At 38.2% G+C, this 12476-nt stretch overlaps 1 protein-coding gene across 7 annotated transcripts in view; it reads left to right on the forward strand.

The window, feature by feature from the left end:
- Positions 1-12476, forward strand: part of LAMA2 (laminin subunit alpha 2) — a 480022-nt gene that overhangs the window by 250974 nt on the left and 216572 nt on the right. For all 7 annotated transcript variants that reach the window (XM_036316421.1, XM_036316415.1, XM_036316414.1 and 4 more), the window contains exons 13-14: positions 6774-6881; positions 8347-8558. In XM_036316421.1, the coding sequence (XP_036172314.1) occupies positions 6774-6881; positions 8347-8558 (320 nt within the window). The remainder of the gene's footprint in view (positions 1-6773; positions 6882-8346; positions 8559-12476) is intronic.

The raw sequence follows: 12476 nt of genomic DNA on the forward strand, positions 1-12476 counted from the left end.
GATTAATTACCCGCCTGGCACTTAGTTAAGAGGTTTTATTCCCTCCCTAACTTCAGGGGAAAATCCCTACCTGGGGAAACAACCTTTCTCAGAGAGGTGACCTTGGTTAAAACACATAGTGCCAAGAAGGTGAGCAAACTTATTAAGAACAGTATGCCATATATGCCAGGTCCCTTGAAACAGCAAGCATGGACCGGCTCCCGGCAGTTTTAGGTTGGTGTGATTCAAGAGAATAAATAATTGATTTAAACAAAAATGTATATTGGTAACTCATGTTGACTTCTCAATTCCCCTAGATATGTCTCTCACAATGACTTTTGTTTTTGTTCTGCCAATCAAAACACTCTAAAGGGTATCTCTTGGCACTTTCAGTAAGAATCATTACATATAAATATTGGCTAGAAGGTCGGTTGTGAGGATTTGAAAAGTCACGGTGAAAGTTAGGAAGAATAAATAAGTGGAGAAATTTCATCAGCAGGAGGAACAGGCTGCAGGGACACTGATTGGTCAGTTAGTGTTACACCCAAAGACTGGCTGCCACAAAACTCTGGCCTTGGCCCCGTCACATTCATAATTTTCGTCACTACTTTGGATACTTATGAAATTCAGATGATACAAAATACAAAAGAGTGCAATATAACCATGTCAGATGAGACGTGGCCAAATCTAAAAGGGAAAAAAATCCCGAAGATAGCCCTTTCCTCAACTTAGTTCTAATAGTTGCATTGTGAAAAGGACATTGTTATTATTGCAAAGTAAATACTGTCAAAACTCTACTTAGAATACCAAAAAGAAAGAAAAGAAGGAGGAGGAAAAGATAGAGGAGGAGGAGGAAATAGAGGAAGAAAAAAGTGAGTAAAAGGAAGGAAAGAAAACAGGAAAAGCAGGCAGAGAGGAAAAAAAGAAGAAAGGGAGAAATGAAGGCAGGCAAGCAGTTGAGTTCTTCAAAATTGTCCTTGTATCCCTGTACTGTAAGGAATCTCTCACCTTCCAAATCAACATTTCTAGAATGCATTGTCTGTTTGACACCTACAACTCCCAGTCCATTTTCTATGCATTAAAAGTGATAGAACTTTAAGATCTCCCATGTAAATTCTGCCTATTCACTAATTCAACATCTCCTTGCATCTGTTCTATTCAAATAGTTATCAAGCTTTGAAAGAAGAGAAATGTGCTCTTATTTCAGTGTTATAAATGTATAGGAAAGTATGACCTGAAATGGAATGCTGTTTCTATGTTAAAAGAGAGCTCCATGAATAGATGCATTAATAAACACTTATGTGGGAGGGGCATCTTTTCAGAGTTTAAGGCTCTGGGGCTTTGGAATCTAAAGAAGGGAATCACTTGCTCTGTTTGTGATGCTAGATTGAAATTGACAGATATGTTTCATTTATCTGGCTCAATATTACGTAGCCTTTTTCTCATTTGATTTTAGTATATTCCCCCTGAAATATTTACTCTGGTAAGCAAAAGCAAATATGAGGTTTTACACCCCATTTGGCGCAGTTAAGAGTGATGATGTCCTGACATCAGAGAACCAAATATTCCAGGCTTATTTTTTTTAAAAAAGATTCCCCCCCCCCCCCAGATATATTGTCCTCCATTGATCACTCATCCTTCCCCTTCAATTCATGTTTCTTGAGATTGGCAGGAAAAAAATAGAGAGGCTAGAGCACAAGTAGCCTAATTCTAAGTACTTTTATAAAGCTTGGTTTTATGAATTACCTTTTGCCTTTTCCAATCATGAGGGAAAACTTTTCTGCCTCATTGAATCTTTAATGCAATGTGCCACATGCACACTACATTATTACGTGTGACATTAGGTGATATATTGCACAGTAACTATAATGTTACGTGCAAACAAGCTGTTTCTTTCCCCTGAAGGTAGAATTAAACAGGTACTCATGGGAAACAGCTACTTGTATTGCTCTTTTCTTAATGGAATAAATTGAGGATTGGAATAGTGAACGGCTTAGCTCTGAACCATCTGCAGGAATGAATGGGTGCTGCTACTTTCCCTGCAGTGTCTTCTCAATTTGATATATGAATCTCTCTGAAAAGAATTTTGCTTGATGTAAGGAGAAACGTAGAGGGCTGGGTCCTTGGGGACCCTTTAGAATGAACTATTCTCATTAAATGCACTTTCTCTTTGTATTGAAAAGGAATACAACTTTCATCTCTGGTAAATATAGTCTAATCTATCCAGTAAATGTAAGGATTGCCTTAAAGGGACCTGGAATTCCACTCCTTTACTTGGGGAAGACCATATTTCTCTAGCCAATAGAATGACGACAGTTTAGTTTCAAAATAGCAGGAGAAAATGAAATGTTCTATTGGCTGTACATGCAGTGCTCTGTAAAACTACAGTAATCAATGTTGTCCCCCAAAGGGAGGTATTTGAAAGTCTCACTGATAATATTAATAAATTGAGTCTACAAAGTCCAAAATTGTGGGAAATTAAAGTTATATGTACAGCACATACACTACTATCATGTGCTATATTGTTAGACTTCTTCAATGTTAATGGCTAAGTTGGTTTATACAGAGCTCTACCAAACGTAGCTCTCTTATCTATTATGGTTGCCACTGACTCCTCAGTAGACTTTGGGAATATTACTGTATTACTAGAAAACCTTTTTTTCTCCCTCAATTTCTGACCAGAGGGACATTGGCTGGGCAAAGAATAGCATTTAAATAGTCAAAATGCTAACCCTAGCTGGTTTGGTTTAGTGGATAGAGCACCAGTCTGTGGATTGAAGGGTCCCAATTTTGATTCGGGTCAAGGGTACATTCCTGGCTTCCCAACTCGATCCCCAATAGGGGGCGTACAGGAGGCAGCTGATCAATGATTATCTCTCATTATTGATGTTTCTATATCTCTCTTTCCTTTCTCTCTGAAAAAATAAAAATATATTGAATAATCGGAATGCTATGGGAATGATAATTAGTTTATTATCATTCCATAATAAAAAAAACAGCTCAAAATTCTGAGAACATTCTTAAAAGGAATATAGCATTATCTAATGTTAAAATTAGGAACTAACTTGACTAGTTGTTTGTGCAGTGTCTAACAGATAGAGTTCTGCTGTATTTCCTTTGAACATTTACAGTATCCCACAGTGCCTTGGTGAGTTCACTGTTGTGAACAAGGGGCTGCATAGGTCATAGAGGGTATTTACACTGCACAGGAAGTTGAATTATATTATAGGTCCCAGGCTACTGGAAGTTCTTCATTAGGTAAGTATAAAAACAGAAGTAATAATAATAATAAAACATTCCTCAACAAGAAGACTGAAGTCAGAGAATTGAGTCCAAAGCTTGATGGGGGCCTAGTAAATGTGATGTGGCAAAAGGAAATAGAAAGTTCGATAAGAAGCATTTCAAGAGAATAGGATTGAGGAAGTAATCTGATATAAATAACAAAGTGAAGATAATATTGTATTGCACCTATGGTTTCCAATTCGAAATAGAGAAATAAAGCAATTGGCTTGATCAGATCATGGAAGTTGGGGAAAATAATCAAGTTTGTTTCCTAGGAAGATCCAGATAATGAGATTAGCTTTGAGTACGCTGAGTGTTTGAGACATTATTGAACAATCACTCAATATAGAACTGTTAAAGGCTGAATTGTATCATCCATAAATTTATATGTTGAAGTCCTAACCCCCAGAATCTCAGAATGCGACAGCATTTGGAGAAAGGTTCTTTAAAGAGGTAATTACATTAAAATGAGGTAATTAGGAAGCTCCTAATTCAACATTCTGGTGTCCTTATAAGAAGGGGAAATTACCACACAGACAAATACAGAGGAAGAGCATTTGAGGACACAGGGTCAAGACTTCCATTTTTATGCCAATGTGAGAGGCCTCAAAAGAAACCTACCCTGCTGATACCTTGATCTCTGATTCCTATTATTTAAACCACTAGTCTCTGGTACTTGTTATGGAAGAATAAGCGAACTAATATAGGGACACAACAAAAGATGGAACATATAGTAGATTGAGGAACCAGGTGTAGATATAGTTTAATCGATGAGAGGAATAAAAGAGTCAATAAGAAAGGATAGCTAAAAGGAAGCAAGAGTATTAGAGACATCTGTACAATGAATATAGAATAAGAAAGAAAATGTATTTATAAATGAAATGGGGGTATAATCAGGGTGAGGAAGGAGTCTCAGGATAGTTTAATGCAGAAGACAAAGGAGCCAGGAATCTTAAGAACATGTCACATAAAGATTAAGAATAAAACTGAACGAAAGGCCCATTAGTGGTTGCTAGATAGAGTTAATAAATGACCTTTCAATGAGCATTTTAATGGAGTACTAGGCATGAAAGACAGGTTGCAGTAGATAAAATAAGAAAAGGTGAATGGGTGGGAATGAAGAAAATGAGTGTAATGCCCCATATTACAGAGTTTGACAGTGAAACTAATACATAACCACAGGCAATACCTACAGGGGGAGGCAAGGACATGGAGGCCAGCAAAGGTGGCATTTGGGAGATGGAGTCAGAGGTCCATGGAGAAGGAGAGGCAGAGGATTCTTCATCCAGAGCTATACAAAGGGACAGTTGACACCGAATATTCTCAAAGCTGTTTGTCTCCTCCCTCCCCCACCAAAAAAAATTCACTATCCCTCAGAAAAGAGGTATTGTCTTATAACTGACTTGTTACAAAGGATTTCATACAATGATGTATACTCATTGGGGAAGACATATTAGCTGAAAAAAACACCCCACAAAATGCTTGATTTTATTGCCTATGAAGAAATTATGGAGTTAAAGGGAAAATAGAGGCAAAGGAATTTAACAGAGAGTAAGTAATTATTTCTAGGGATGCAACCTCTAAATTTCAGGATGATATCTTAAGCAATTATTTTTTTAATTGCTTAAATTAGTATTTGACTAAGTAGTTATATAGAGGTGTACATAAATATTTGCCTCTAAGGTGAATAAAAACGATAAGGATTCTAATATAGAAATGCATACTTGTGGCTTAAGAAAAAAAGTCTGGGAATGGTGTGCATCTTTCAAAAAATTGTCTGTTTTCCCCATTCTAGTAATTTAGGTGGAAGAAGAATGAATTCAATCATGAAAATTGTTAGATGATACAAAAACTGTTCCCAGTATGAGCATCAAAGATGCATAAAAGAATTGGGGGGAATGCTTTATGAAATATGAGTGAAAAGGCAATTTTTAATTCTTATTACTATTATTATTCTAAGTCCTCAGGAGAATAGATTGAATTAATCTTACCCTTAGTTCATGCTTTATATTATTATTGATCCACATGATAGGAAAGCAAGATCATTTATAAGGAATCAACATTGGAGCTTGAGTGACAGAGTCAATGCAAATGCTGGAGTCCTTTTAAAAAATTCCACTCCAGCACTGTAAATAAAGTTATTCATAAAGCAAAGCTGATGGTTTGTATTCCGCTGTCTCCTCCATGCTGACGAGCAGAGACCCAGCTCTGCAGCCTTGGCTCTCTGTGGCCTCTCAGGGCAGAGCCTGATCACAAAGCCCTTCCCGTGATGTACTGGATGGAGGAGGAGGAACCTGGTTCCTCTCAAAGTTGTTCCGTGGGGAATCCCACAGAGCTCACTGTGGCTGATGAAGCAAGGTTTTTAAATTGAAGCTCTGCAATGTCTCTAAGAGCTCATTACACGGAGCTCTGTAAGGAACTAAAATTCAGAAAACTTTTAGTCCCCAGCGCCACTGAGAAATAGCGTTCCTCTAATGTCTCCTCACATATAAAACAATAAATATCTGCCTGGACTAGAGCACTTGGCATTATTGTGAGTAATGAGGGGTAAATCTATGTAAAAGGTTTTCGGTTCTATTAAGCTAAGCATCCACAATACCACGTAGCACGCTTGTTCAAAATCAGCCAGATCTTTTCTCCATGCGAGGAGTCTAGAAAGGCAGGGGGGGGAAAAGACACTTTATATATTTCAAAGAGGACTGAACTCTCTAGAATTTTCTAAATTGATAAAATACCTAGTAGGAGCTAGGGGTTGAGTTTGGGAAGGATATTGGGACATAAATCTATAATGTTGAAAATGTTTGAGCTTCCAAGGTTACTGTCAATGTCAGGAGATGTAAACGTCAAATGTACATTGCACGGGGCTTAGCAGGCATATTGGAAGAAAATCAGTTTGTTTTATGAAAAGGGATGACATTCATTGAAACTAAGCGTATTTGATGTTACACAGGAAAATGTATGTTCTTTGGGAGTTTTGAAGAAGTTTTATCATACTATGAAATGCGATGCTACTCTTATTTTTCTTTGGCCAACAGAATTTCTCACCTTAGCTTATAGTCTATGTAAAGTGCCTGTCCAGCGGAGTGATGTCTTTGTTGAAAGCATTTAGACCCACAGAAAGCGAGTGACCCCCTGGGATGGCTAGACATCTCCCCATTTTGACAAAGATCCTTTTCTGTTTGGAAATTGTAAAGCTCAAGCTATAGACTCGGAAACTGACAGGAGGGGCTGTGTTTGGTTTCTTGGAACCTAACGTATTTCTGCAAGCCTGCGATACTGGGGAAAATAATACCTGAATTGATATTTGTGTCAGGCTCGCCCTTGATTGCTAAGGTTCGTAGAAAGGTTACTTCTAAAGAAATGTCTGTCATTCTTACTTTGCACTCTCGGGATTTCTGCTTCTTCTAAATCCTGCCCTCTAAAACAATAAAATTATTTTAAAATGATAAGCAAAATATGATATAACAGCCCATCTCCTGTCCTGTAATGATTACACATCTCCTCTCTTATAGCTCACAGCGGCTGGAGGACAATTGACATTTACCATATCATATGACCTTGAAGAAGAAGAAGAAGAAGAAGAAACAGCACGTGTACTCCAGCTTATGATTATCTTAGAGGTAGAGTATGGAAACGGTCATTCATGTTCAACTGTTTTATGCTCTTACTAGAGGCCCGATGCACAGAATTTGTGCAAGGGGCTCGGCCCCCACCTGCCGCGGTGGCCGCCTCTACCTCGGTTCCTACTGCCGCGGCTTCGTCCAGAAGGACGTCTGGAAGGACGTCCAGTCTAATTAGCATATTACACTTTTATTATTATAGATTTAATTTGAGGTTATTCCTTACTTGGTTGCTTTAACATCAATTTATATACTATGATAGAAAAATGTTACATCTTGGACATTTGTTTCTGTGTCAGCCCCATATTTCACTCTGAGACATATCTAGAAGACTGAGTGTATTCATTGGGTTCTAGTGATTAAGGAGACCTTTAGACCTGACCTAAAATTTAAATTAAAAACATAATGACCATGTTTCCAAGGAAATAAGTATGATGAACCTGTTTGGGCAAATGCTGATTTACATGGTTGTGTATTTTCCATCTCCCCTTGCTTCCAAGTAGAATCTGTTTTACTTTATGAGGCAGAAGCAAATGAAAAAGAAAACTTGTTTATTTAGGTGTTATTAAATTTTTACTTCAAAATTCCTATTTTAGGTAAGAAAGATATGGGAGAAGCTGCTTTCAGGATTCAGAGGGCCATAGGCAATTCTAAAATGTTGGAAGCTTGAAGGCCTTCTCCTGCCCTCTCTCATACCCCTCCCTCCAACACTCACAAATAGTCAAAGGCACACACTTGCATGCACATTTCCTGAATGGGTCAAGGTTGATTTAGCCCCGGGCTCTGTTGTTCTTATCATGTGTGTGTGTGTGTCTATGAAACTAGAATTATACTTTGGAATACCTTTGAGATAAAAGGGTTCTATAAATGTAAAATGGTGAGAAATTATATGTCATGAATATGAATGAACTAAGATAAGAAAGATAATCTAAATGTCATAGCTCAGTCAATATACTCCCTACTATTATGATGCCATGACTCTATTGTGAATATGAGAATGCAGGGTTTTTCTTATTTGTTTGCTTTTTTCAATGTAGAAATGCCCTTGAAAACAATAGCTTAATACACTATTTGAAGTTTTTTCCCCCCTATTTTCATATACAACCCACATTCACCATAAAATAATATTTTTGAAATATACAATGCTTATGCACTGGTGTAAACACAAAGGATTTGTAATCACATACATGTGTGAGTGTCCAGGTGTCTATTGCTTTAGTTATTGGGGTGTGGGAGCAAGGTCATGCATAACCAAGAAGCTTATACTTTGCAATGCATCTGGTTCAGGCTATTATTTAAATTGCCTTCTCTGCCTTTCATATATACAAGAGATATGCTGAATGACAGGGAAAGCCAACCTGAAATTAAAAACCTACCGAGGATAATCCACAAAGTGGAGAAGTCAAATACAGACGCTTTGCACCCTTTTCAGTTTTACTCTTTAAGACTTTCTTTTTCCCTTTAGGGAAAAGACTTGAGAATCAGCACAGCCCAAGAGGAGGTGGAACTGCGACCATCTGAAGACTATATTCATGCATTGCCACTCAAAGAAGACTCATTTACCATACATGGCACAGATTTTCCAGTCAGTAGAAAAGAGTTTATGACAGTGCTTGTGGATTTAAAGCGAATCCTCATACAAATCACGGACAGCCTTGGGGTGGATGCCATCTACAGGTAAAGTCAAGAACTGCATTTTCCAGTGTTTGCACATTTTCCTTGGGGCAAGCATGCCTGTTAGAAGAGTGACTTTGAAGATGTCTGGGGTTTGTTGTCTTCAATTAGCAGATAATAATGGAGCACTGGTGTTCTGAAAAGTGTTTCTTTTAAAGCTAAAAATTTTTTCCATTGATATTCAGAGGGAGTGGAAGGGAGAGAAGAGGGGGAGGAAGAGAGAGAGAGAAACATTAATAATCGGGGCCAGGGATCAAACCCGCAACCTAGGTACATGCCCTTGACCGAAATCAAAACCAAGACCCTTTGTTTTGGAGGCCGATGCTCTAACCACCTAGCACACCAGCCAGGGCAGTATCTATAATAATAAAAGCGCAATATGCTAATTAGACCAGATGACCTTCCCGACGAAGCCGGGGCTGCGAGGGAAACCCCAGTCCCAGGTGCTAGAGGGAAGCCAGTGCTGGCAGCTAGTGGAAGGGAGGCCTACTCTTGCACAAATTTCATGCATCAGGCCTCTAGTATGGTTTATAATAAGAAATATAAGCACCTTCATTTAAATAGCCCCAAGTCTCTTTATAAAACACTATAAGACTATAAAGGCTGCAGAGTATAAAGGAAAGAGGAAGAGCTTTGGAGCCAACCAGACTAGGAATTCAATAAACTCAATTGATGATTATGTGTGTGACCTTTGGCAAGTGATTGGTCCTTGTGGAACTTGATTTCTTCAGGTATAAAGTGGAGATAATGGTGCCCACCTTTCAGGGTCATTGTGAAAGTTATGTGATGATTATGTAAAGTGCTCATTACCTAGAGCCCTTCAAAAGTTAGTTCCTTTTTTGTTCTCCATTTGTTTTCCTTAAAGAGAGAACTCCTTGATGTGAACCAAACATGCCCATGTCTGACTTACTGTAGACTGCTATGCTTTTCGTTTGCAAAACAATGACATTTGCCTGACAAAATGTAAACTTCACCTGTGTCTGAATGAGCTTGATTCATATTCTTTTTCCTTTTCTACTCTAATAACAAATAACAAGCTATCATCGCAACTCCCTTTTTAAATCAGATTAAGTTAAATGATCAAATTGGACCCCAAACTGACAACTTGGCATACCCATAATCAAAGCAATGTCTCCAATACTACTTTATCTACAAGAGGATTATTTTTTGCTGATGCTCCCCCAGCTCTGTCATTTGCGTGTGCTGCCTAGTTTGTCTTTCAACTAAGTGTAATCATCATTACCACCTCCCAAAGGAGGGATCTGCAGATTCATAAACAGAACCACTGCCAAACAATGTACCTCTTTTGCAGAGGCAATTCTGCTAGGAGCTGGGTGAAAATGCCATGAAGATGAGAAGCAGCACTCAGGAATTAATTATGTTTTTCCCCATTTAGTAAATAGAGATTGTTATAATGTTTAAACAGTATAAAGAGACGAGTCCTCTGGCTCTTAGAATGAGTGATAACCAATTTGACAAAAACTGACTAGGGGGCTTATTTATTTTTGTCAGCATTGCTTCTCAGACTAATTAATCCAAAGGCATTTCCCCCTGATTTATGTCAAATGATTTTAGTGTCTATCCATCTTAAACCCATCAGTTTCATGTGAAGTCTTTTGAAGTGTTCCCAACCCCAAGCGACATGTTGTCGAGCATGGATGGCTATGTGAACTGACATAGAGCTAATCCAAGTAGGTGGCAGCTTTCTGGTTCAAGAAGTAAAAGCCAATGTCAGGTTTGAAACTCCTACCCATTTCCGCTGAGCTGAAAGTCAGCATGAATCCCGGGTCAGTAAGCTTGTTATATTTTATTAATCTCTGATCTACTCATGGATTGATTCGTATTTGTGAAACATTACTTGAATTGATTTCAACTTGTCTTGCACAGTAGTCTTCCGACTTGATATACTGTTTGTGTGCAAGCATAAGTAAATTGAAATTATCTCAACAAAAATTCATGTTGTAGATTATTTAAGGAGGACTTAATTCTATGGTAGTGCTCTCAGCAAATGGGCTTAGATCATTTCAATTATGTGGTTACAGTAGTCCTCCCTTATCCTCCAAGGATACATTTCAAGACCTACCACGGATGCCTGAAACCACAGAAAGCACCAAACCTTATAGACGCAACACTATGTTTTTTCTATACACACATACCAAAGACAGAGTTTCATTTATAAATTAGACCCAGTAAGAAATGAACAGGAATGATTAATAATATTAGAACAATTATAATGTGCTGTAACAAAAGTTATGTGAAGGCAGTCTCTCTCTTTCCCCAGTAATTTTTATATTTTTTAATTCAAAACTATTCCTTCTATCTGTGTAACCATCCCTTACTTGCAGTACATGGCTTGGTGCCCCTTGTTTCTGGGAATCCCTTGCTGAAGTCTTCGTAAGATTCAATGTTTTCTGGCACAACACATTGCCCCTAGGTAAGAACGTTCACCTTTTCACTTAAAGGAAGCACTTTGCAGCTTCTCTTTGGCACACCTGAACCGCCAGTTTCACTACTCTTGTGCTTTGGGACTGTTCAGTAAAAGGAAGGCTCCTTGAACACAAACACTGCCATACTCTACAGTCAATCTGATACCCACCGCAACTATTATGTGACTACAGGGTGGGTAGTGTAGGTATGCAGCATGGATATACTGGACAAAGGAATGATTTATGAGGACAGAGCCAGAGGGTGTGAGATTTCATCATGCCACTCAGGTCCGTGTGCAATTTAAAACTTACGAATTATTAATTTCTGGAATATTTCACTTAATATTTCGGACTGTGATTGACCTCGGGTGATTGAAACCTTGGAAACTGAAACCGAGAAAAGAGAAACTGCGGAAAAGGGAGAGTGCTATGGATGGCATTGGCAGTGAAAGGAGAACTGGGTGCAGGTCAGGATGTTGACTTTTGTTCTCAACGCAGCTATTTCATAGTTTTAGCCATAAATGTACCTTTGACCTCTTTGGATTTCAGTCCCCTCATCTGTGAAATAAGGAGGAGGACAATTGTTTGCCAACCTCAAAAGATCACCATGAAAATGGAATTAGAGGGCTACAAAAGCAGAGCTAATGGCAACTCAGCCCACAAACCTGAAGCACTTTTATCTGACCTGCATTATTCCAGAGAATAGCATTTTCCCCAAACACTGTTAAGACTTGGAGATATCTAGAATAAAGTACATACGGATATTTCTAAAATTGTGACAGTTTTGCTGTCATTCTTTTTCAGAATTCTGAGAGGCCCATACAATAAAATTATTCAGTTTCCTTCTCATTGTCCTCTTTCATAAGATGAAGATAAAACTAGAAAAAATTTCATCCTTATTTCAAGAATGTAAGAGAAATACACTTAACCTAACTGCTTATTTTCCTCTTTTAATTTCTCCAAGCCTTAGCTTTTCAGTAGCATCCTTGATGTTTCACTCAAGCAGAAGCCCATTCAGCTCTCCCTTAACACCTATTCAGTGTAGAACTTTACAAAAAAATATATTATTTCTTTCACTTTAGAGTAGACATGGATACCATTCATCAAATTTTCAATCTCCTCCTTTTAGAATATTTTATTTTCCTAACTTTGAGGGTAGACTTAATCATATGACTGGGATTGCCCAATGAAGTGTGATCTGAAATGATGTATTACTTCCTATACCCCCGCCCCCAAACAAAGCATTGAATTGCCAGTCTGAGACTCTCTGTATCATACAGAAGGATCTACAAAAGATCAAAAGAGCCTGAGATCTTGATAACACACAAAGGTCAGCTCCCTTGAATAGTCATCGGCTGTGGAGGATTTTGCACGAGTAAACTTTTGCTTTCTGTGAATCCACTGAGAATTTGAGCACAACTAGGCCATCATAACCTTATTATGATGCTCCCATGCATCCTTGTTGCTTCAAAGAAAATGCAGAATCTTTTCAAGG

The sequence above is a fragment of the Myotis myotis genome, unplaced genomic scaffold (assembly GCF_014108235.1).
Source record: "Myotis myotis isolate mMyoMyo1 unplaced genomic scaffold, mMyoMyo1.p scaffold_m19_p_7, whole genome shotgun sequence".
Lineage (NCBI taxonomy): Eukaryota > Metazoa > Chordata > Mammalia > Chiroptera > Vespertilionidae > Myotis > Myotis myotis.